Raw genomic sequence first — 26,821 nt, forward strand, 5'->3', positions numbered from 1 at the left:
TGAAGGGCATGGAGGCACAAGGAGATGTCACAAAGGATAGGATTTAATAGCTCATATTTAGTTTGTTTTTGTTGAGTTCCTTTTCCAGGTTTCCTATGAGAGTATCAATACTTTCCTGCAGGTCTTTGAGGTTTGCTCTGTGATCCACTGCAGAGTCTATTGCTTGCATTGTCAAATAGCTGTGAAATGTGTGCTCTCTGGGGCTGGGCTGGGGGTGCCTCACCAGAGCATCCGACTCATCGGCTTTGCTGCTGTCATCTCCGCTCTCTGTGTCTTCCGAAGGGACGTCATCGTAGTCTGCTTCACTCAGGCAGTCTTTGGTGTTTAAGAAGTAGCTCTCCCCACAACTACTCCAGTCCCCAGCATAGCGGTTGCTTGATGGGCTGTCCAGACCTGCTGGCCTTGGTCTGAGTACTCCAGACATCTCAGTACCACTCAGATTCAGCATTTGAGGTCTCTGCCTCTTGGGTCTCAGGTAATTCAGTGAGGATGGGTGCTCAGGAGGTGCATTCAGATGTGCTGGTTCTCTGATAGGTGAGTGACGCACTAGAAGAGAGGAGAAGTTAAATCAATCAGGACTGAATCCATGCTGCAACAAAAGTCCATGACAGATGCCCACTGTCCTCCCTCGATGTCACACACTAACAGCATGCATGAATACATGCAAGCTTACAGCCAACACATTCCACTGCTACTTTTTCTGCCACTATTTGATGTAAAATAATTAGGAAAACTACTGTAAAAGCTCAGTTTTGAAGACTCATGCCAGATTCAAATGGCAATGGAGAAGCCTATCCAAATGTTGAAACTCCTCGAGCACTGATCAAATTCACTGTGTGAGTTAATCACCATTTGGCTCTGGATCAAAGAAAAGCAAACAACTCAGCTCACATACTTCACCCAAGCAAAAGGAATAACAGAAAGCAGGCAGAGCAAAAGAGGTTAAAACAACAAAAATACCACTGCTGAGAAGCACCTAGAGAAGCTGAAGACACCCCTAGAGTTGAACTCCTCTTTTGCCCTAATGTTCTGTGCTATTAAAGAAGCTCATTTGCACTAACTTCTCTAAGCAGCCAGAATGCTGTGTCAGATGCACACTCAGACAGGTCTGACGGCAGTGTTACCTGAGCCCACGATTACACAGCACAGCTTATTAAGTCTCCTCCACTCTTACCGGCTTCCTACGGTAAACAGCACAAATACATTTACTGACCTGTGCCAGTCAAGCATCTGAGCTGCAGAACTTCTCTTGGTTTTATACAGACCATTACCTCTTGTAATTAGCAGCACAGAGCTTCTATTCCCATTCACTATTGAAAACACAAACTTGTGCTTTCACACCCTCAACCACTCCTTGTCAGAACCCTTGCACACAGACACAAAGGCTCAAGCCCTGAGATGTGCCCAGTGCTTCTCTTTCTGGGTTCTCTCCAGAGAATTTTAGTTTTACTTTATGTCTCTCACAGTAACATGAAATAACAATCACTGCTTCCTCCCCACCCCCTACTACGTAACAAAAGCCCTTCTGTTTAGGCTATGCTCCATTAAGACAAAGGACCATGAGTTAAGGATGATAATGCCAGTATTACATGGTCTAACCTAACAAGGACTATTTGTTTTCAGCTGGAGAGATACGGAAGTTGAAGCATTGCACAACATGTTCATGACTGAGCTGTCTCAATCTACGGAAGATTAACTATAAGGAATGAGACCATGATCCTTCTGTTGGGTCCAATTACTATGTTTACACTGCCTGGTGTTCACCTGCTCATCTCTGCCTTCGTATTTCACATCCGTTTTAGCACAGCCTTGCACAGTTCTTGCAAGCTAAGGGATAGGCTTCAGCTTTCTCTTAGGAAAACTCTACTACTTAACCTACTCCTGCCCCCTTTACAGTAATGCTCACTCCTATAGGCAGAGCTACATTTCCCTGCTCATTTCCCACAGCAGCCATGCCATATGCTATCTACAGTTTCATGATTAGTTCCTGCTGCATAAAGAGCTCTTGGTTTCCGTCCTCCTCCACTCACATTCCCCACCTCTCCTGCACATGCTGACTGACCTGACTGAAAGCTTTTTGTTCTGGTGGTCAGCAGCTTTGGGGCTACCCAGCTGCAGCTGTCAAGGAAGCAGAAGTGTCTTCAATTGCTTCAGGCCCATCATGAAGATGCACTATGTGGCAAACTAACTCCCCCTTCACTATTATTTTCACGCAGAGGTTTCCAAGAGGCTGCAGTGAGCAGAGCGAACAGCCATCAGCTTCCCAGCAGTGCTGACCCAGTGTGGTCAACATGTACTCTTTACAGCCTTAAGGTCAGGTGTCACAGGGGTGACTCCAGGGCACATGGCCAACATCAGATCAGCAGAGTATGGAAAAACAAAAAAAAGGGGAAAAACACTGCCATTTACATTTGTCCACAAGCAGCATTTCAAGCTGCTCATCCAGTGACAGCCTTTCAGCACTGCACCGGAGCTGCTGGAAAGCAACCCACTGGCCCAGATGAAAATCAGGGCAGAGTGGCTAGCAATGTCTCGTACCAGCAGCCTATTACCTATCAGACTGACAGGGGTGGGAACTGGAAAGCAAAACCGAGACTGTACTTGTTTGTTTTTTTTCCTCCAGTACACTAGTTGTCTACGTTGACTTTCTTCCCCCAAACTCATCTTTCCCACTGCTAAGGGAAAGACACAGGCAGAGGAGCTTGCTGACCACTACAGACCAGTCAGCAGCAACGTGCCTTGATTAATAGGTGATGCTATAGAACCCCATCTTTTAGGGATTCCCAATGCTGCTCAGTTGTCCTGTGAATTGACATGAATTGTCACACAGTAAACACAGACAGCAATGGTTTGACATTTTCTTTCCATGATCAGATTAATGAAACAGTACCTGGCCACAGCTGGAGTAAATAGTGAAGAACTTCAATGTGTTTTTTGAAGTCCAGAGCACTAGCAAGCTCTTCTGAGTCTGTGAAGACTCTGTTGTTATGGTTGGTAGTCTCCTGCCTCTGGCTCAGTAATACTGGCCCAAAACACACAGCTAAATTCTGGCATGTCATCTTATTTACTTCATGGTAAGAAGCCACCAGTTTCAGATGATCCAGTAGCATCTTCAAGGTAGCCTAGAAGAACAAAATACTGCTCAGGAAACAAAACACCAGTTGAAGGTGCAGTTCACATCCTAATGTGATGGATAACAGCAAGACTGATAGCTATGTTTTATAAATAGACCATCTAAGTGTTGAATTAGGAAAGTTCTATTAGACTATGACAGCACCAACTAGTTAAGGCAGACTTTCTGGTAAAATTCAGCTTGTTTCTTACCTGATCTGAAATTTTACAGGGATGAGTTTTTGACAGGGATGAGTGGAAAAGGGACACCAGAGAGTAGAAAGAAGCTGCAGAAGCAGCATAGATAATCTAGGTACATTATAAAATAAAAAAAAAAAAAACCCAAACAAAACAACCAAACTCTCAAGATGACCTCAGCAGTAGAACGAGCTTCTAGGTAACTTCCAGGTACTGTGCAGGCCACTTTATCCTTCTCTCCCTGCCAAGAAATGGGCTAACTGGTTTTCTACAGAGGTGAATTTGGCAGGTAATGACAGACAGCACTATTGCACTGCACAGTACAGGAAGCAAAGGCTTCATTGCACATACTGAGGAAGAAGGAATGCATTTGCCCATGTAATTATGATATACAGATCTGAGAGCTCCACAAAAACAGAGGAGGACACCACACAGGAAAAATCTTCTATCTACCAATGTAAAATCAGTGATTGCAGTTTTTCATTCAGTTTTATAGAGGCAATATAAAATGCAAGATAGAATAAACCCAGCAGTTCAGACTCTCCAATTAATCACAGTATGAAAGCATTTTCAAAGTTGTGGGGCATCAAAAATCCAAGTGGAACGTTAAGTCAGGAAACAGGTGTACATGTTTTGACACATTTTATATCTCAGTGTGAAAATGCTGCTTTATTTTTGGATGCATGCAATTTACTTGAACCTGCTAAGACTGCTCACCTTCTCAACATCTGGCAAGCAATCCAAAAGGGCTGCAGTGTGCTCAGAGTCACTTGGGTCATTTTCACAACCGTTTGCTGTCATTTTCAAGGGATTTTTCACCATGGCATCCAACACTGCTTCATAGAGCTGCTTGGTTATCAGGGGAGAGGGTAGCTCTCGTAGATAATCCTTTAGGACACCTTTCACAAGAGACACAAGAACAGTTGCTTTTAACATGCTGCAGATTCACTTTCCAGTGATTTTGGGGAGCAGCATGGCCCATTAATTTCACCTGTCCTGTAAGAAAATCTTCCACGTCAGTGGCAAGCCTTGCACTTGGGAGTGAGAGATGGGAGGATAACAGCAAAAGGGCACAATAAACCATGGGCACTGAGGACTCCCTATAATGTCAGCTAAGAGGCAAGAGGTATTTCTACGATGTCCCAAGACTGGGGGCACCAGCACTCCTGACCCAGCAGCTTCTCCAAGCTCATGTAAGGCAGCTCAGCTCATCACAAACAAAGGACTGTAATGAGGGTAGGAAGGGGCACCATCTCCAGAGAAGAGGTGTGCATGCAGCGGCTGCTGTGTGTGCAAGAGCAGGTGCACCAGCTACAAGGTGAGCAGAGTCCTGACTATGGTGAGGGGGAGGCAAGGAAAGGGCTCTTAGAGATCTACTGATTTCAGCTAAATCACAATTGAATTTAAATACTCCAAGAAGAAATGGTGAACTAAAAAACCCCAACTTTTTGAAAGCAGTTAATGCAATTAAGAAAGCAGCCTGTCCTCTAAAAAGACAAAGCTGGAAAGGGGGAAGATATGTACTCATAGCCTTGCAAAATCCCAAGTCACTGCAAACACCACCACACTGTGCTATTTAACAAACTGACAGCTCACCAGAACTCAGTCTTTATAACCTAGCTGTTAACTGAACTGTATAGCAGTGGACTTTGTTATGAGGTTGCTTCTGAGACAAAAAAACAAACATACAGAACGGAAGTTAACATTTTCCCCTCTATAGCCATGTTCACATGCTGAATGCAAGTAAGAGCTGGCCTCTGTCTGCACACATTTTTATTTTAAAAAGAATACTGCACCAAGCACTAATGAAGCTATTGAGGCCATAGCAAATGAGCAGCACTAACTGACCAGCATCATCCCCTGGAGCTGACAGGCATAAGGCATGGGGCAGCCTAGCAAACCTTCTGCCTCTGCAGATCATCACACAGCACCTAACAGCTCACCCTGTGCTTAAAATGGGAATGTCTCATCAGGAATATAAAATATGTAAAGAACCATCAACATATTTTCCTGAAAACATATTCCCTCTGGTGGTTTGGTGTTTGCTTTTGCTATTTTTGGGGGGTTAAAAAAGAAGAGACAAAAAGAAGAAGAAATAAAAAAGAATATGCCACTTTTATTACTGATTCATTTAAGTGGCTTGGTTTTGTTTGATAACTTACTCATATTCCTCCCTTCCCACCAAATTTTATTTCTTCCCCAGATTTTAGAGGCTTGTGTTCCACTACGAGACAAACATAGTAGAGGCTGGTGCAGCAGAACATGATTTGGGATATTCTTTTTCCATGAGCAAAACACTAGCAGGAGATTCTGCCTTTTATTGGGATCTTTCAGTTTCAGTTGTGCTTTTTTTGGAGGTAGAGGTTGAAACTGGTATCAGCTTACAGTAGGAAGTGGTATCTCATCATCAAATCAGCTTACACTGTTGAAACACTCACAACCATCTATTAATAATCATTTAGTAGGAATTTCTGTAATAGCATACACAGTCACAGGACTACCACCTGCCAAACAACTTTCTCCTGTTTAGCCCTCAATAACAAGATAGTTTGGGAGCCATGAATGCTCCTTGACCTTTCTAAATTTTTTTGCTATTCACTCAGGTAAATTAGCTAAATTAGTAAGAGGCTGCTGCTATTTTTTTTTCCCCACAAATCTATGCTTCCTGCTTTTGCCAGCCCACTAGCACATTCCCCTTGACACAGTCACAAACACCAAATTTAGATAGCGAGCAGAAATTGCCATCCACTTCATTAATTCCTGATTTTTCTGACCCACTGGACTGGTAACAGTACTGCATGCTTTATGCAGAGATATGGATTCAGGTGAATGCAAAGAGAGACGATGCAACAAGATGACTACTGGTCAGTTCTGAAAACATGCTGCACGCTTCAGTTTGAGCCACGAGCACACTTAATTATGTGTAAGCCTGAGCCAATCCTAAGAGCATTTCTCAGTCAAGATTTAATGATTAAATGTTCACTCTTTGGTCTTTGGTGAGATGTCAGGGAAAAAAAAAAAAGGTATTTTTCATCTTTTTGAGAAGGAGCACTGCTACTCAAATTTCAAAAGGGACACAAGGCAGCACTTCAAATCATCCAAGATTTATGCTGAAGATTCATAATTTACTGAACATGTTTTGGCTGATAAAAGCACAAATCACATGCATCAGTCTTAGAACTGCAAATACAGGGCAACATTCTACCTCAACTCAACTCCTCTTCACAGAGTGTATATCCAATTGGAGTGAAACATAAACACAAGTTTTCACTGCTGAGAAAGTCAGTATTTGTGAGCAACACTGAACTGAATGAAACCAGCCAAGGTAAGGAAGATTAAGTGACTGCACATTTTGAACCAAAAAGTTTATTTAACCCCCTAAGTGTCACTTCGTAAACCGTCATGAACAAGATTCATTCCTAATATACTAAAAGTACTACCAAACAGGGTAGAACTGTCCCATACAGCTGGATGTTGGATGTTACAGAAAGGGCTTTGGCTCAGAAAATTTATACACTGACTAATTTTATTACATTTTCCATCCTTGCATAGGTAGGAAATGAAAGCTTTTAGCTAATTTTCTAGAGCAATTGCTTTACTCAGTGATGCCTGAAATTAGATCAACTTTGACTTACATAACTAGTACCAACAGCTATAAAACTGTTTCTCTTTTAAGCAAACAACAACAAAAAATATCCTCAACAACTTACCTCAGCTGTACAGTGCAACTCCTGTCAAGACATTCATGTAAAGAACTGATATAGATGCAGGCAGGCTTACAAAGACCTCCTCACTCCCAGTTCTCCTCACCTCTTCCAGGAGCTTGCTGCATGACAGCAAGTAGAGGACCACTCCAGAGAGCAAGAGAATGCTGCTCTTTAATTATGTTTTAAAAGAAGCAGTGATTCAAATGATGGCACTTTCCTGTAGCTCTAACTAGCCTGCACAAGCTGACAGAAAATCTGTTTCCAAAAATCCTGCAATCTCCAACGTAGAGGGAGGACAACAGGTTGATCCAGCACGGCCTGTGGATCATGTGCTGTAGAGCAAGCAGCACGGCAGATGTGCCTGACTATAACCGTATTTTTCAAGATCTGCTGCAATACAAATCAACAACAAGGCTTTAACCAGCTCTGGGGACCAAGGATCCTTCTAGACTCTTCCACTTCTCTCTGTAGCAGAGCAGTTATGAAAGCAGCTCCTTCATACCCTCCTCCCTCCAAATCACTGTTGCTTCATAGCTACACAATCTGAAGGTTTCTGCACTCCTCACCTACATACAAAACAGCAGTTAACAGTTTGTTAAATGACAACTGAAACCTAGTTCAGAGCACAATTTCACCTCTTAAAAGGCACATTAGGAACATGATACAATTCCACATTAAAAAAAAAACAAACCAAAAAGCAAGCAAATGTATTACCTGTTATGACATTAATATCTGGGTACCGGCTTTCAGAGAGCGTGACAGCCTTGCTGTCCTTCTCAAATGCCTCCCGAAGCTCTTTTTTAACTGCTGCTGAGCCACAGAGCCGATACAGTCCCACCACCTAGAAGCAAAACCAGCAGCCCCACATCAGTCATTCTCCTGCAGACAGGACTAATAGTTCACTAGTCATAAAATCATAGAACAGTCTGGGTTGGAAAGGAACTCAAGGGTCATCTAGTCCAAGCCCCTCTGCAGTAAGCAGGGGCATCCTCAACTAGATCTCATCCGGGAAACACAACAAAAACAACTGTTAGGAAATGTATGTTAAGGAAACTGAAACAGCACAAATCATGATCATCAAATGGTTGTGTGCAGCATCAAACATTTTACAGGGGACAGAGTTGGGACTGTTAAGCAGCAAGTGAATAATGCTAATGTCTTCTGTAACAGTGAACATGCTGAGCAGTACTTTATTGACAGAAGCTAAGTTTTAAGTTGGAATCATTTAGTGCTTCGCTTTTATGCGAACTTGGGAAACAAAGAAATACAGATTAAACATCTCTTCTTATTCTACTCATCCAGGTCACCATTTTTTTCCTGGTATAACTGTTTAATCATACAAGAGAGAACTGGAACTTGAGGCATAGACGTGCTGCTAAGGGACATGGTTTAACACCAGACTTGGTAGGCAAATAATGGTTGGACTCAATGATCTTAGAGGTCTTTTCCACCCAAAACGATTCTATGATTCAGCAGAAAGAAATGAGGAAAAGCATTTTGATCTTTATGTATACAAAATTACAGCATAAAGTCAGTCAATTAGCAGAAAAAAAAAGCAGTCATACAAAATACTAAAATAATAAATGCTACAAACCAGTTTAAAAAAAAGGAAAACAAAAAAGATTCCTACAAGTTATACAGTAAACAAAATTAAAATTTTATACCAGTAACCAGAGTTTCAAGAAAATGATGAATTAGACCTACAAATATGCTGTCTTAAAGATGATAAGATGCTGACTTCTACATGTTTCAAATTATATGAAAAGTTTTATATGAAAGAGGGATTACTCAAGATGATAGGAATGCAACTCATAATATTGGATCAAATTTACTAGTTAAATCATGTGCTCTCATGCACTCATTTTGCATTTTATCATTATTTACTTTTCATTTTCATCAACACCATTCATACAAAGCATTCCTATGATCTTAAGGAACTAAGTCTGAAATATACTGATTTTATTAGTATAGTGAACTTTGTAGGCAGCTGCACTGAGGAGGGAATTTTTAGTCCAAAACTATCACAACAACAAAAGTAATATTTTAATACTCTGACTTTGTACTGACTTAAGATCACATCAATCTAGGTTTCCAAACAAGAGTATTTGTCTGTCCATATATTAATTAAATTTAATTAAATAAATTGAAACTTGCCCGATGGAATCTGTACTCCCTTCTTCTCAAGGCTGACTACAATCTAGTATTTGCCTAAGACTTAAACTTCTAAACTTTTAGTTTTCTAATGCCACACCTCAAATTCACATGGAGATCTTACACCGTCCATAGAGGTGTAAAAAATGTCCATAGAGAAGTAAAAAATGTCAGACAAACATATGGTTAAAACAAGAAGTTAACAGTATATTTTGCATTTTTGGTTCTCCCTGTGCAAATACATAAATTAGATTTCATGCTCAAAAGCACCAGGTAAATTCAGACAATTCAGACTCCAATCGCTTCATTACCAGTGTTGCCTTGATTACCCAATATCATTTGCATGACTAGGTGCTAACAAGCCCAAAATAAAATGCTGAAACCATGGGATATATACATTGGAAAAAATAAAACTTCTCTTCCACATATTTATATAACATTAGGAGAAGCATTCGCAGTAAGAAGCATACAGTTATTATCAGTAGTGACTTCCAGCAAAGCAATTACACGGAAGTACCATCTCTATATATATTTTATGACCTATGTTATAAATCACAGAGTTAATCTCTTAACACCTGGAACTACATCCAACCTGTCAGCAATTTCAAACAGTAACAGTGATAGGTATGATTACTTCTGAAAAACAACAGGTGTAAAGGAAACCAAGGGCTCACACATGCTGCAGAAGACCATGCAAGAGCCTCTCAAGCAGTTTAAAATTAATTGCCAACAGGAATATATGACCTTAGGATTGTGCATAGTCCTTCCCAACAGACTTCTCATCTAGCATCCATAACTGGTGATTTGTTTCCATACCTTGTTTCTCATAGGTATTTTTGTCCATTAGGTTACATAAACCAATAAACTGCATTAGGATGAAGAGAAGACCCTGGGCACTGCTGCTTCACAGCATTCATCTCCTGTCCTAAATCTAAAAACAACTCAGGGAAAGGCAAGGAGCAGTATCACAGGGACTTACTCAGCTGCTCAGTGCCTCCTGCTGCGCACAAAGTGACACACAGACAAGTCTGGCATGCTGCCCAAAGACTGCACACAGGAAAGTAAACTTTTGTCAGAAGGCCTGTCCTCGTCACTTCGTGTCACCGCACAAAGCATCTCACTTTTGGCTAAGAGAGAACATTTTTACATGTAGATACATGTCCACATGGAGTGACCGGTGCCTCAGTGATCGAGCATTTTCAAGTCCTCATCTCAGCTCTGCTTTTTGGAGGGAGACTCTGCATTGCTGGGGGCTGCAAGATCATCTTGCTATTCCCAGTCCTACTGTGAGAATCTCCAGTAAGCAAGTGTACGTCTAGACATGTAAAGGTGTTTTTAATTTCCCCCTCCCCTGCTTGCACTCTGCAACAACAGCTACCCCAACACAGAAATATTAACGACACTGATTAAAACATGCACAGTACCTGACAGCCTCTCTTCTCAATCTCCAGAATGCATTTCTGCATCAGAAGTGGCACCATCAAGCCCACATTTTCCTTCTCTACAACTTTTCGAGCATCCACCCCAAACATCACGGGCTCCTGATCTGCATCAAGGTCATCAAGAGAGTTTTCCCACTGCTCCATGAGCGACAGCTTGACATAAATAAGCCCCCTTGGTTCCAGCTTGACAGCCAACTGATGTGTCTTCGTCACTCGGAAAAGAGTGGGAAGAGCCACAGTTCCATGACAACACACCCGATTTTTCCGTGGGGTGGGTTCCCAGCTGAACACCACCAGCTTTAAGTGCTGAGCATTTTCAATTTCAATGTTAAACGTGTGGTCCATATCTAGAAATGTTGTCCTGCATGTAAGCAGGGCTGTTCTTGCTTTGTTTACTGAGTCAACCTGTATTGCACAAAAGACATCTTTTGAATCTATTCTTGGTGGCTTCAAGTCTTCAGCACCATAAAAGTGGATGCTCATGAGTCCAGAGATGTACTGAGAGCACTTTGGTTGATCCGAAAAGTTGTAGTGTCTGAAGGCATCAATATCTATTTCAGTTTTACCACTGTTACTTGGAAGGCTCTCCTTTCCTTTCCCACACTTGGCTTCATGCCCATGTTTACCTGATTTTGATATAAGTTCAGGAGAGTCTCCATCACTGAGGTAACCACCTTTGCTGAAGGATTTGGAGCTCCTTGAGCTTTTCTTTTTGTAGGTGTGTTGTGATGACACACTGCTGTCGAGATGGTAACGGCTTATTACATTCCTGCTGGCAGCTGTGCTTGAGTTTCCAGAAGATGGCAAAGACACTGTATGGCTTGTATCTCGACAGCTACCTTTCTGCTGGGAAGGAGGATTATCTGAACTAGTATGGCTCGAAGTTCCCTTCACACTCAGCTTCCTGCTCAGCTCTGGCAGTTTTTTCATTTTCATGGAAAGCTTCCTCACAGTCCTGGGAGACTTAATTCTATCAGGGAAAGGCCAGTTGATTGACCCACTTTTTTTCAGAGGACTGGGACTTGGAGGAGAAACCTCTGTTGAGGGTATATCAGCCTTGTGTGCAAGTACAACTCCAGACCCTTTAGAAGAAAAGAGAATTAATAACGTTTTTAAAACAGCAATGAAAAACATAAATCTTTAGCTAGGGGAAAACACAGTGATTTGTCATTGCTTGACAAACAATTCAGACAACCATCACTCATTCATCAGTCAGAAGTTCTCGAGCAATCATAAAGCTGTGTTCTGCTGACTCCTCCAGCTGAATTTGGCAGTTCACAGTCAAAAGCCAGGTGTGTTCTGCATTATGGAGACAAAAGGGCCAGAACCTACAAATAAACAAATGAGCTATCTCACCTGCGGCACTCAGTTTGATCCACTTGTGCTGTATCACCCATACAAGCACTCTTGGCTGCATTCTTGGGGCACAGGTGCAATGAAATCAATTTCATGGCAGGACAGAGGAAGATGAATACAAGGAAGATTTATTCCTCCCAAAAGCTGCATCCTGCACTGCCTCATTCCTGCCAGCAACTTTCCGTCTTTCCTGGCACAATGATCCTATGACAAGGCTTAAAGTGATTCAATTACAAAGCAATCTCCTCATGGAAAGTCACCCATCTTTCAAGGTACCCAAAAAAACCCACAAACAAACAAAAAAGGACCATCCCAGCAGACACTGGTGCTAAAGAGGGAAAAAGACTCCTTCAAGTTTTCAGTAAAAGACACTTAGTTAAAGAACACTATCAGACATAAAGCCAGTACTGCACAGTCAGGAATCTGTGGTTCACCTCATGGTCCAATACTCAAGCAAATCCAAATCAAACTATAGCTTAGGCTTTTTTCACTTTCACCAGTATGAGGCAGTAGTGACTGTAGAAAAGGCAATGAATTCACAGAAGTTAATGAAGCATGCAAGAAGGAAACTGAAGCCACAATGACAGCAGTAAAATTACATGAATATTTTCACTTAGAGCCACTTTTCTATCCCTTGAGAAATCAAGAAATCTTGCCAGCAATAACCACCCTATTCACTCATCACTTCTCAAATTTTAGCCAAGGCACTTGTGTAGCCTTGCCCTTGCAGGCTAGGGTACTATGGAGCCCCTAAGCATGCTAACTTTGTGTGGTGCAATTAGCCCAAGCAGCTTACAGAGACCCAAACACTTACATCCACCTTGCCAGACAGGGAAAGGGAAAACTTACTTATGGAATACAGAAAGACAGACAAAAGTCTGTCTGAATACAGAAAGAAAGACAAAAGTGTTGTTTTCAAGAGGTTCTGAGCAAATCACACTTCACAGAGGTTTCTCTTACAGGTTTCTCAAAGGCTTAGTACTTCAATTCTAAACTAATCCCTTCAAGTCCAAAACACCACACAGCTAGTGATTTTTTTACAAATCCCCCACTCATCAAAATTGATTTTTGCCATTTAACTATAACTTACCTTTTAAACTTCTCTCAGCCTAAACAGTTAAATCGGGCTATCTGGTCTGACTGAAGTGATTTGTTGTGATTCTGATTTTTCTCCCCAGAAACACCCTAAAAAGACTAGCTCTACTTCCAACAGAAGTTTGGCTTTAGTAACTTTTGCAGGTAGTTGCTTAAAAGAGTATCTTTATAAAAGAAAGTTTCAGTTATGAAGAATAACACACAGAATCTGTTTTCCAGAGCAACAGAGGAAAATTCATTTAGCCCTGGATCTGATGGAAGTAGTTCCCCCTTGCAAGGGAAGGGCTATTTCTAGCATGCCTGCTGTGCTTTTCTGGCAAGCAGCTAGTTAGAAATGTGGTGTTTGATAAAAGCAGACAAAGCCTTCCCTTGTACTGCAAATCACAGCACGGTCCCACTGGTGGGCTGGCCTGGAGCGCTCCACAGCAATCAGGGCCATACTGCCGCCCGCTAACATTAATCTTCCCCTTCCGCCAAAAGCCTCTGGCACAGGCTTGGAAAAGCAGGCCAGCAAATTAAACTCCCCTCGGCTCATTAAAACTGAAGAGTCAATCTAACACCCCGACTTTCATGTGTCCAACTTCTGCTGTGTTCAGCACCAGACAGTTACAAGGAAATATGTGGCTGGAAGAAACTTAACAGTCGAGTATGATGCAGGATGGTATTGCCATCAGCACTGAGCCACATGTTGTTCCACTAAAGCCAGCAATGTGCTGAGGTATGCATGCAATTTTAAAGACTGTACATGACACAGCTCTGCACAAGCTGCAAAAGGAGCTGCAGCACAGGCCAGTAACACTTCACTTCCCAGCCTAGCAATCTGCTGCAGCTTCCTCACAATGGTGACAGAGGAACTGAGCTGTACCTTGTCCCTTTTTACCAGGTTGCAAAGCTACACTGCAAACAGGCTCTTCACTCTCCCTGTACCCACTCATTCTGGCACTACATGTCCTATCTCGATAGTTAAACTTTTAAAACAGCCTTATGGAAGGATGGTAGAAGGAGACAAAATATAAGAGATGTCTTATGTAAATGACTACCAGGACTGCAAGAGAATCATCAGTTTTATGTATACAGCTGACTATACACATATTTGTGTGTGCGTAATTAGTAATTTTTAACAGTGAGAACACTCAATCACTCAAACAACATCCCCAAGGCCACAGTACAGTCCCCATCACTGGAGGTTTTCCAGATGTGACAGGAAAGGGTGCTAGCTAGTCTTATCTAGGCTCCCTTTCCCATCAAATGGAGGACAGGATGACCTTTTCAGCTGTGGTTGTTCTGCCGTATGCTGTCTTTACTACATCTACCTTGTGCTTTCCAGAAGCTTTAGCAGTATGAGTAATGCAGATAAAAAACCCCAGCTTTAGAAGGACAACACAATCCAAGTCAAAGTGACTTCATATCACAAATGACTGCTTCCATCAGCTATTTGTTTAGCTTGACTAGTAAAGGGTTAGCATGCTTAGGGGCTCCATAGTACCCTAGAGCCTGCATGGGGAAGGTACACAAGCACCTTTCCTAAAATTTGGGAAGTGATGAGTGAATGGGGTGGTTACTGCTAGCAAGAACCACTGTTGATTTCTCAAGGGATAGAAAAGCGGCTCTAAGTGAAAATACTCATGAAATTTTACTGCTAGTAAGTCACCTTTTTCTTTGCTCAGTAAGAGGGCTGCATGAAAGGATAAAGCCTTTTCTTGACCAAAGAGACAAAACTGGAGAGACATGAACAGCTCATAGTGCTTTGTGAACCCAGACCCTCCCTCACACCCTATCCAGCCAGGTGTCCATCCTCTTGGCCAAGCAGGCTAGTGATTACAGACCATACCCCCAAGGGAAGAGAGGGTTCAAACTATCTTTGGCACTTCCAACACAGCTCTTGTCAGACCACAAGCAGTGATCCAACATGGTAAAAATGGTGGTCTGACCCTGCTCAACACTTTACATCTGCTTGGGCACACATGGCACCACCATACCCCCCCTGCCAGCAACATGTGGTATTTTACAGGAACATTTGATTATTATACATATAACATTGCTCATGGCTTAGGATAGGCTGAGATACTGTAAAGTTTCTGAGAAAACCTGTAATTTACTTTTGGGACAATTTCAGGTGAATTAATAAGTCACAAAACTATCAGTTTCTTAGTACAGCAAACTATGGAAGTATCACATAGCTGCTCGTATGAGGTAATGGAAGTACTGAGTTCCCACCAAACTCAACCTGAGGGGTAATTTTCCCTACCATTCTCCAGGCACACTTGATAAGTAAACTACATCTAACAGTGAAGGCATCTCTCTAGAATAATAGCATGAGTACTCAAGATCCATCCAATTTCATCTCCTTTTTTTTTTCTTTCCACTTGAGAGTCAAGGAATGGTAAAAACCACCAAACTCTAAGAAGTATGTAAGGTAGTTTGCTTTCTTCAAATACTAAGCGCACTGACATGAATTAGACTGTGGTAAACCCATCAACCCAGGGAACACTTTTACATGATCAAAAGATAAAAACTAAATTGCTTTAGATTAAAATAGGAAGGGATCACAGTATAACCCCCTCGAGGCTCATGCAAGCCAAGAGGTAAAGGGCTTGACTATTGCCTGCTCTCCATCATGTCAGTGATGCTCAGAGCATTCATGACAGCAGCATCTCATTCGAGAGAGGAACAAGGACACACAACAGCACTTTAGCTCTCTGACCAGACTTAGAGTCCAGCATCTACAAACATGACTTTGTTGCAGATATTTTAAACATCAGTGATTCTGCAATGCAAGTAAACCAGTCAGCTCTGTTCAGATGCTGGCACTACACCAAAAGCAAGTGGCGGTACCACGGCTGACGCCAAGCACTGCCTTGTTTGGGCTGCACTCCCCTTGCTGTGCTTTTCATGTCATGAAAAGTGGCTTTGCCCCTATTTCCCCAGTCAGAGGATAAACAGTAACTAGTACAAATCAGAAACTGCAAAAGGCAATAGCTATTTTAAACTAACTGCTTCCACTCCACAGCTGCTACATGCTTTTGCCTCTTCTCAACAGTAGGTCTTTATGGTGTTGTCACCCCATGGATCAAAGACACATGCATGAATAAGCCCTCAAACTTTAAAAGCACAAGCACAAACCCCCCAAAAGCCCACTGACAAACTAGCTTCAGCTCTGCAGGAGAAAGAGGGAGCAGAGGGACTTTTCTGCCACACACACCAAACCATTCTGGTATCTCGAACATCACACAAATATTACGCGTGAATGCTTTTCTGCCCCATGAAACCAAAGCTCCTTGCACTTGGAAAACTTAAATCAACAAGTGTCTTCCGTCTGGAAAAAAAAATATAACAATTAAGCTAATAGTACTTGGAATGTATGGAAGGAAAGCAGTAGATAGGATTTTCTGCTTAGTGTATGCATATTGCTGGAAACTTATTTGCAACATCTAAGCATGCAAAGCATTTGCCTGCATTGGCCCTCAAAGGTATAATTGAAAACCAGGACAGTGGTCAGTGTCTAAGTGAAGAAAGAGCTCCAGTTGTCATGTATTTAGGCTAAGTGAGAATACAGTATCAATCTTCACTTCCCACAACACTGAAATCTGTTTACAGTGATTCCTACTAGGATTTTCCATACAGGCAGCTAACACATGTACATCCTGGCAACCTGCACAAGACCTGTTGGGATGTCTCTGAGATAGACACGTGTGAGATGATTCCACTGATAAGGCAGACACTAATCCCTACAGTAATCCTCCCCAAAAGCAAAAATATTACAAATTCTTCAGAAAGCACAGTTCAGAGCTCCATGCTGTAAATGCTGCAGGAGCTGACATTATAAAGGGGTGTTCTTCCTCAGCAATTTGCTGTAAATGCTGCAGGAGCTGACATTATAAAGGGGTGTTCTTCCTCAGCAATTTGCTGGTGATGCACACATCTATCAAAACATACAGTTAGAATTCAATCTTAAACAGTTGCAAAGAAAATTTGCTTTAACATTTTATACGTGCAAAAGACTATATATCATTTTTCATACTGAATTCATAAAAAATACTGCTATTTTCCAACTGTAACCATTTTGCCTGTGAAAGGAGATATATTAAAAACAGTCTTCAGGGTCCCTCACCACTTAAAACTCTTCTCCCAAAGACCTAAGAGCACAAGCTGGTTACATTACTAACTCAAAACCAAGCTACTGTCTTACTCTTACCTTCTATGTACTTGCTATAATCAAAATATATTCATTATTTTCTCAAGCTCTGCTACAGGGATGCCTCATTTTTAATCAGTTACTTTTCAAAAGCCAGCATAGCCAGAATTACTGGCTAAGGAGTTGCCTGACAAATCCTATTAACATAAATGGAATTTACTGTAGAAAGTAACTAGATTAACACTAGGAACTAATAGTGTAAATTAATACTATGGGGTAAATTAGAATCTCTAAAACTGCAATCCAGTCTATCAATAACATTTACAGAAAGTATTTATTTGCTACTGTGTTTGGGAAGACTCTCAAGTCTGTAACTTTTTTTTCCTTAATCTTCTGTCTAATAGACTCATTCTAAAAAAAAAAAAAAATCCACAACCATTTTCTGTCTCTATGAAGCTGGAAACTCAAGTAAGGCAGCAACATCTAAAGTTTTAAAGGTAAAAATTTTTCCATTATCCAAAGAAGAAAACAGCAAATGACAAAATGAACAACTAATGCATTTTATTGACTTTTACAGTGTCCCAAATTATTCGATCCATGCTTCTCAAAATCTAATACTTTAGACTCTCAGGCAAACCGATATTGACATACATAAACTCATATCAAGAAGAAAAGTAAGCAGACTTTTCCCCAAAGCAGTAACTTCTTATTTCTCAGGAGTTACTATTAAATGTATCCAGCTCTCTAACAACATAGACATGGATTTCATAGCAGTTGTGTAATTCAAACAAGGTCCTAACACAAACACATTTAATTGGCCATCACAGAAACATTCAGGTTGGCAGAGACCCTCAGGATCACCAAGTCCAACCGATAACCCTACTCTACAAGGTTCACCTCTAAACTGTATCCCCAAGCACCACATCCAAACAACCCTTAAACACATCCAGGCTCGGCAAGTCAAGCACCTCCCTGGGCAGCACATTCCAATATCTGACTACTCACTCTGTGAAAAAAATTTTCCTAATGCCCAGTCTAAACCTACCCAGTTGCAGCTTGAGGCCATTCCTCTTGTTCTATCACTTACTACCTGTGAGAAGAGACCAGCACCAGCCTCTCCACAATGTCCTTTCAGGTACTTGTAGAGAGCAATGAGGTCTCCCCTCAGCCTCCTCTTTTTCAAACTAAACAGCCCCAGCTCCTTCAGTCGCTTTTCATAAGATTTATTCTCCAGGCCCTTCCCCAGCTTCACTGCCCTCCTTCTGCACTTGTTCCAGCACCTCCACATCTCTCTTGTACTGAGGTGCCCAACGATGGACACAATACTCCAGGAGTGGCCTCACCAGAGCTGAGTACAAGGGGACAATCACCTCCCTACTCCTGCTGGAGACAGCATTTCTAATACAGGCCAGGATGCCATTGGCTTTCTTGGCCACCTGGGCACACTGCTTGCTTATATTCAGCTGCCTGTCGATTAGAACCCCCAGGTCCCTTTCTGCCAGATGACTTTCCATCCACACTTCCCCAAGCCTGTAACATTGCTTGGGGTTGTTGTGACCCAAGTGCAGGACCTGGCATTTGGCCTTGTTGAAGCTCATCCCATTAATGTCAGCCCATTGATCCAATCTATCCAAGTCCCTCTGCAGAGCCCCTCTACCCTTGTGCAGATCAACATTCCCACCTCACTTGGTGTCATCTGCAAACTTACTGATGACACACTCTGTCTTCAAGATCATCAATAAAGATGTTAAATAGAAGTGGTCCTGACACTGAGCCCTGAGGAACACCTCTTGTGACTGGCTGCCAGCTGGATTTAACTCTTTGACTACCATTCTTTGGGCCCACTTGCCCAGCCAGTGCTTTATCCAGCAGAGTGTGTGCTCATCCAAGTCATGAACAGCCAGTTTGTCCATGAGAATCCTGTGGGAAACAGTGTCAAATGCCACGTTGCCCTTCATGTCATTTTAAATTTGACTGAAAATAACTGTAGATGCCTTAAATGGATTAAAAAGAACTAAGCCACTTCTCCATAATAAAGCCACTTACTGAGCAGCAGGGATCCACTTTATCATCAATTAATCTATTCAACGTGAGAGCTAGTCAAGACATGCAAAAAGAGAGCTGCATTTAAAGCACCTTCATTAACTCAATATATAACAAACCAATCAGGAGAAATTCATAACACTTTTTTCCTGGTTTCATGAGACAGTGTAAAAGGGCAATTTTGCCATCAGAAATAAATGTTTATTCAGTATTAAAGCAATATGGACTTTTTTATTCTTACATAAAGGGATTTTTTTTTTTAGGAAAGAAAAAGTCACCTATCTATTGAGAGATTAACCACTGAAATTGGAGTCAAACAGCTTTCAGGAAGACACACATGGCTTTCCTAACCCTGTTTACTGACCTCTCCAAAGCACCTAGAGTTCCAACAATAACAAAAAATCTTAAGAACATGCCATTTTATCTGTCTTGCAGTATTTAACACAGCTCTAAAACTGAGCCACTGCTCAATAAATGCATGATAACTTTAACACACTTTGCAACTGAAAACATGCTCATATCTGCAGCATTTTGACAAAAAGAACAAAATACGAGCTCCCAGAAGAGAAGACTAAGTGTCGTGTCTTCTGCTGTTTACAACAGTTGCCTTGGTGCCTTTTAAAACAAGTCCCATTCCTAGAAGCAATCTCTGTGCTGGGAATCCAGGCACAGCAGCTCCTGGCATGCAGGAACACAGGGCCTGAAGCCTTCTGGGATGGCAAGGTTGGATGTGAGCAGCCCAAATGGGGGCTCCTCTAGAGGACAATGCACACCTGCGCTCCAACGCTGGTGCTTCAGGTCCTCTCTGCTGAGCTGGGCAGAGTTAATGGCTCTTAAAAGTCAGTGCAAAGAAAGTGCAAACTTTCTGCACAGAGAGGAATTGGAATTCTCTGTCTTCTGAACTTCATACTGTTTCTAACTCCCAATAGGACACTGGAGTTAAGGTCAAGATAATAGAAGACACATCAGTACTTAATACCTTTTTGGAAAAGGCTGGGGGGGGGTTTCATGGTTACTTTTGTTTGGTGTGGTTCTATTTTTGTTTGGGTTTTTCTGGGGAAAATCTTTAATATGATGCTGAATTCACACACTAATGGAATTGTGGAAATGAGACTATCACTCAGCCAAAGATAACAACGAACAAAGAGGCTGGTTTCTGAAAGTGAAAACCACTCTTTTGCAGTCTATTAGATTAACCCAAGACAGCCAACAAGACAGCGATTACAGAAAGCAAGGTGATTAATGGCATTTATATGGTCTTCCAAAAAGTCATTATTAAAAAGTGCCAGACAGCAAGTTAAAGAAACTTCTGCAGACATAGTATCTTCAAGGCTGGAATCCAAGGACAGGGTTAGACACTAGCTAACAAAGGAAACCGAGTGTCCTCACATTACCAGGCTCTAGTAAGCCCACTTTAAAACCTTTGTCTTCAGCAAGGCGGGAGCCAAAAACCACAGCGGACAACCACACCTGGACATGCAATGAACAAAATGACTGAGAAACAACCGTGAAGTTCAACATTTAGTAGGTATCAGTCTCATAATTTGATTTTTTTAATGACCTTGACCTGGATTTCTACCAGAAATTTGCTCACAAAGGTGAGAAACAGAAAAGAGACACATAAGGGTTTATTATTCCTTTAAAAGAAAAGAGAGGACGTAACACTTTCACGTTCCTGAACCCCCTTACCTGCTGAAGGGCACTTAGAGGCAGGATTGTCCTCGACTGCTGGCACACTCGGAGCTTTACAGCCAAACCTCTGCCGCTGCTGTTGAAAGTGCTCCCCGGGATGCAAGGTATCGGCCTGACTCACTTCACTTGGATGAGCCATCCAACTGCTCCCCACACTCTCCGTGGAGCATGGGGCACCCTCGTGGGGACCCATGGCCATCCCAGAGTCACCCCCAGGGTGGGGGTTGTACCATACCGCTGGGGACCCCACAGCAACAGGGCTATTCACAGCAGAAGAGCAGACTCTCAGCAAGTCTGGCTCATCATCTTCAGGGATTGGGTTGTACCATATTTCACCTTCATCATCTGCATCGTTTTCCTCACTGAAGTCCAAAACAGTACTCCTCAGTGCAGCAGGGCTTGTCGTGCTTGGCAGGGCACCAACAGGAGCACAGCTTCGTGCAGGGCGCTCCCACCCCACTGGTGGTATAGAAGGACCCCGTGGCACTGTGGGTTCAGGCAGTGGGATGGGAGACTTGGGTACCAGGATAACAGCCCCATGCGTTTCCTTACAGGCATTTTCTTCTGGAGGAGGAGGAGGTTGGTGTGTGCTCTGCTGCAGCCAGCTGCGTTTCTTGGAAACAGTAATGCTGTTCACCTGCGGCCTGTGCTCAGGAACCTCGCTGGCCTGTGGGTACCTGGGATCCTTCCTGCTCCTTGAAGCTATGTAAACATTTTCTATTAAATCTGTTCCCAGAAAGAAAGGAAAAAAAAAAAAAGAGAGGAAAACACAAATGTTTAGAATATATATGCCTTTGTGTGACATTTGCATTAGACCTCATCATAAAAGATGAAAGATAATCTGACATGACTGCAAAATTAGATTTCAGCCTGTCAAAGCAGAATGTGCACATAATAAAGAGTCAGGTTTGCTTGTCTGTATTTTTAACACCATGCAATTTAGGGAAACTGCAGTAAGATAGCCCTGCTGAAAGGTCACAGATACTTACATAAAAATGGCTGTTTTCTGCCAAGTTCAAACCCAATTGGTTTGAAAAGTTGCTACCTAGTATTTCTCTAATTTACTTAATGCCAATGAAGAAATAGCCCCTGCTTTTGGTATAACATACTGCTTAAAAAGCCACAAAAGAACTCCAGAGATTCACTTCTAGATTTATGTATAAATAAAAATTATGTCTTGCACAAAAACCTTCAGATAGTACTGTCCTTACAAGCTTTATCTTATAATTAAGATAGAAGCATCCCCTGAAGTGTGGGAAATACAATGAAACATATCATCATGAAACAGATTTCACACAACACCCAATCAAATTCCACTGACTGCTCCCAAAACTTGAAACAATTTCCTTAAAGCAATGACCAAATATTTAATTATGCAACAAAAAAAATACACATGCATTTGAGCCCCTAGTCAGAGCAGGTCCAAGCAGCACACTGAGAAGCAGTGCCATGTTCCTGGCAGGCTTCAGGGCACGGCAGCTGCATGCCTGTCCAGAGAGATGGGATCTCGTAAGGAATGAGCACCTCACCCCTGAGCAAGCAGTGGCCCCTTTACTGAGATGAAGGAAAGCTGCAAGCACAACCAAATTAAAAACAAGAAACGGAGGTCAGATACTCCTCACACTCTTGTGCAGAAGAGGGCAAACCACACAGAGTTTGCACAGCCACTAAGACTGAATGAGGGTAATAGGTTCTCATAAAATGGACAACTTGTTTTCATTCAAAGCCTCCTGCAATTGGAAAGTCTAGATGGAAGCAGCTATTTGACACTGCTTGAACATTATTCTCAGAAAAAAAAAATTACACACCAATAACGGATGTTAAAATACAGACACCTCTGAGGGACTCAGGGAGCAGCTCTTTAAATCCAGCTAAGTTCAGTGGAGACAGGAAAAAGAATGTCACTTGAACACCTTCCTTTCAACCCTCTTTTTAGGTCTGCAGATCAACAACAGGAGAGGTTCTTGACAAAATTTAACACACCACCGTTTGATTTGATGAAAGATTCATCATTCACGATTGTTTTGAAGCAAGGTTTTCTTGTTTAGCTAAACTACAACACAAACGCTGTGATTTAAAGAATTAACATGGTTCAAAGAACTAACAAAATCAACAGTGCTCATTGTGGAAATTGTGCACACCTCCACTTAACTGCTTTGTTACATTTGGGCTAAATCAGTCTGTTGAGAGCATCTGAGAGAAATGGGAAAGCAGGGCTGAAGACACGGACCTCTGGCAAAGTTGCAGTGACTTGACTGCAAAAGTACTCCTTCCCCCACCTATAGCCTGGAAATTTAAGTAAGTCATTGTAAAAGTTCCCCTTTACATCACTATTCATATAAGAACTAACCAACCAGACACGGAACTCATCTATAGTGGGCATAGGGCTAAGCCTACATTTCCAAGAAGTCATATTGGATCAGGGACTTCTTGGGTAAGCATCCTGCTGCCAGTGACAACTACCTCACCCTCCACTTCTGCATGGACAGCCCAAGGAGTGGTTCGTGTTCCAGAGACATAAATAAACAGATGGAGCATCCAAAAGCTGTATTTCCACGAACAAAAATATCTATTACTTCCTGCTTCGCTGCAGAAATGCAGGCCCTTCCGCACTGGTTACGACAGCCTACAATTCCCAAAACAGCCTGGCTCCTAAAAAGTGCTGCGTGCCTAAATATACATCCAGTGACACATCTGGCACCAGCCTCAGGCTGCCCTTCAGTCCCAGCAGCAGCAAACACGAAGAGCAAACTCTGCTGCTTTGTTTTCGACATCCATCTGGGCACCTCAATAACAAACCATCCGCACAAGTTTACCGCAGAAACACGAACTACCGAGCGGCTCCGGCATACGCCGGTCCTGCTTGCACAGACACGCCACCTATCACACCTATTCAAAACTACCCCTTTCTCCACCTCCCAACCGGCCGACCTGCAGCCAGAGGTCAGCGACTGTGAATGTTCACTGAATCTCATCCAAACGGCACTTAAACGTCCATCTTCCAACTGCAGTTTTTGCAACTGATAGCAGTATTTGCAAGCACTGCTTCCCCTTTATTCGAACTTGGCCCTGATCCTGAAAAGCCCTTATGCCTATGTTTATTTTAGTAACAAACTGTTTCACATGCAAGTATCTGCACAACCAGTGGCACAACATCACAGAGCAACTTTTCAACGTCATTAGCTGTTATAGTTAACAAGCCAATTTTAAATAAATACAACGCTTTCATAGATAAACAGGTCAGGCACGTACTTTTTGTTGTAGAGCAAAGTTCCATTCAGAAGAATGCTGCTTACACTCTCTTAGTACTTTTGCCTGCACTCTACTAGTACTTGATTTAAAAGATGCTCAAAATCAGAGCAGTCCTCCACACAAATACAGCCCATCACAATTTCTTTCTCAAAAGGCTTCGGTGTTAAAAAAAAAAAAAAAACAAAAAAACAAAAAGGAGAAAAAGAACAAAAAAAAGAAGAAGATGAAGAGAAAAAGAAAAAAAAAGCAGAAAAAGAGAAAAAGAAGAAAAAGGAAAACGCACTTGCTCCCTTCACTTTCCATTCTATAAAAAAATTAAAACACTATTTAAAGGTAAACCATTATGGTAGCAATGCTTATATGCTCAAAACCTTCAATATTTCAGCTCAACTTTCAGTCAAAATTGATATTCTGCCTACTATGCAGGCACATAAAATATTTCAACGTAATACTGTGCACCGCTTCTCAGATGGTAACGCAGACGGGAGAAGCTTTTTCCAGCCTCTCCGTATAAGGACCAAACAGTCCATAGTTCTTCTGGTTGTTATTTAAACACATTTATTTCACCAGATTTCCTAGCAAAACTATAAAATGTAATAATTAGGTATTTAAATGGAAGAACAGCAAGATTAGACACTTATTTGTGAGCTTTCAAGCGCACCCAAACAATCTGCGAACCAAACCCAAAGAATGACAAACAGTCAAACACTAAGAAAATGTGCAGGGATTCACACAAAGTCGTCGTGGAAATTCAAGAGCCTCTTATTTTAACATGGAATTTTTATTCCCGCGAAGAAGAGCGATTACTGATGAGAAGATGCTACCGCTGAGGACCAATTCAAGTTCTAAACTCAAGATCGGCGCCCACCTGCGGCCCCTTCCCGTGACTCTCCAGAGCGCGGGCACCGCGCATCCCCGGAGCCCACAGGACTCCTTGTCCCCCTCGCCCCGCAGGGAAACGGCCGCCCGCCGCCGTTCCGGTGCTGCCCACCACCCGCGCCCGGCAGGTGAGGAGCGGCTACGGGCAGGAGAGCAGCCGGAGCCCCGCGACCAAGCCCCGGCCAGCCCCGCCCGCAAGCACTTACCCTGCGGGGCGCAAACCCCGCCGTGGCGGTGCCCGGTGCCCGCAGCCGCCCCTCGCTGGGACCTCCTGCCCCGCAGCTTGGAGAGCGTCCTGCGGAGCGGGTCAGCCATGCCTGAGTGCTGCCTGCCCGCCGTCTTCAGCGGGCACTGCCCGCTGGCCCACGGAGGCCAGCAGCCCCCCTGCGCAGCGGCGGCGGCAGCCCTGGGCCGCACACCCCCATGGCGGCGTGGCTCCGCGCGCCCGTCCCCGGCTCCGCCGCGCACATACTTGGCATAGCTGAGCGGGGTGAGAGGGCGCCCGCACTGCGCATGCCTGGGCCGCCCTCCCTGCCTCGCTCGGGGGGCCGCGCCCGCCGCTCCCCGCGGGGCGAAGCGGATCGCTGCCCGTGGGACGCTGCCGAGTGCGGCGAGGTGCCGCGACTGCGGACACGCCGCCCGGCCCCGGAGGAGGGGACGGGGTATCACCCCTCGGCCGCCTGAGGGACGGTACCTGCGGTGTAGGAGGAGGTGGGCTGCCTTAGCCCGCCAGAGGAGGTCCGGGATCCTGGGCCCATTGCAGGTGGTTGGCAGGCCCGGCCCCTCGATCCCGGGATCCGTCCTGCTCAGGCACTGGCTCCCATCAGTACAGTTGTACTCGGAAGCGTTACTCGCTACAGGTCGGAGTATCGCCTCCGTCAGCCACGTGCATAGCATTTCTTGCCAAAGACCAAACGATTCACAGCATATCTCAAGTACTTCTTTTCCCATTATAACGTTTGGGGGTTTCCCCCCAAAGAAACAAACCTCTAGGCTGCAAACTTGTTTTTCCCTGCGGGACTCAGGCCATGTGTGTGGCAGTTCTTGCTGCCCGGCAGCTTCTCTGGGCCCTGGCTGTGCTATAAAGCCTCTGCATGCTCATCAGCAGAGCAACGCCAGCAACATGGGGATAAAGTTGGCCTTGGTGTTAGTAGTGTTCAGTATTTAGCCAAAAGGCCAAACACTTGGAAAACAAATGGCATTAGAACAGAGCAAATGGTGTACTGAGGCTGGTGAAGTGGGGAAGAGTTTTGGTGTATGTGTTGCTCAGTGACATTGTGCATCAATTTCTATTAGCACATGTACAGCCCTTTGAAACCAGTCTCAGGAAATCGTACAGTATTGATTTTTTTACCAAGATAAAAGTACTGAAACAGCTTTTATCGTTAACATCTACGTGGACCTACATCTGCATTTCATTTTGTCATGAGCAGCTTTAGGAATATAATTTGCTTGGTTTTATACCACATATCTTGGAAACAATCTGTGATACACCAGTCTTGTGGTCGGTGAGAGCAGAGGAGCCATCACTGTCGGCCACCCGTTGGCAGTGGGGTGGATGTTATCTCCAGCAGAAGGCAGCCCTTAGCAGGCAGGTATACTATGCATTCTGCATGTGGATCACAGCATTGCTTCCATACAAAACAAACTGCCAAGTATGGGGGCCAAAGGAAGTGCTCATTCTGTTCTGGGGAAAACAACTGCATCTCACGAACGTCACACATGTTCACAGATTTCCTCTCTTACCACATTTTGAGAGG

The 26,821-nt window shown here is 43.2% G+C and overlaps 1 protein-coding gene across 1 annotated transcript; it reads right to left on the reverse strand.

The window, feature by feature from the left end:
* Positions 1-43: 43 nt before the first annotated feature.
* Positions 44-25,376, reverse strand: SYDE2 (synapse defective Rho GTPase homolog 2). The gene is made up of 7 exons (XM_054384490.1): positions 25,268-25,376; positions 20,928-21,656; positions 10,592-11,691; positions 7,731-7,857; positions 4,027-4,208; positions 2,891-3,122; positions 44-546 (listed from the first exon to the last, which is right to left on the reverse strand). The coding sequence occupies exons 1-7, from the start codon at positions 25,374-25,376 to the stop codon at positions 44-46; spliced, it is 2,982 nt and encodes a 993-aa protein (XP_054240465.1).
* Positions 25,377-26,821: the final 1,445 nt, after the last annotated feature.

The sequence above is a fragment of the Indicator indicator genome, chromosome 10, assembly GCF_027791375.1.
Source record: "Indicator indicator isolate 239-I01 chromosome 10, UM_Iind_1.1, whole genome shotgun sequence".
NCBI classification, from domain to species: domain Eukaryota; kingdom Metazoa; phylum Chordata; class Aves; order Piciformes; family Indicatoridae; genus Indicator; species Indicator indicator.

Bases quoted from the DNA above. Each gene is read 5' to 3' on its own strand.
- SYDE2 (XM_054384490.1), bottom strand. From the start codon at position 25,376: ATGGCTGACCCGCTCCGCAGGACGCTCTCCAAGCTGCGGGGCAGGAGG. The intron at 7,858-10,591 runs GTACTGTGCATG...TTTTGCTTCTAG, and splicing joins TTGAGAAGAGAGGCTGTCAG to GTGGTGGGACTGTATCGGCT. The intron at 3,123-4,026 runs GTGAGCAGTCTT...TTGTTCTTCTAG, and splicing joins GCTTGCCAGATGTTGAGAAG to GCTACCTTGAAGATGCTACT.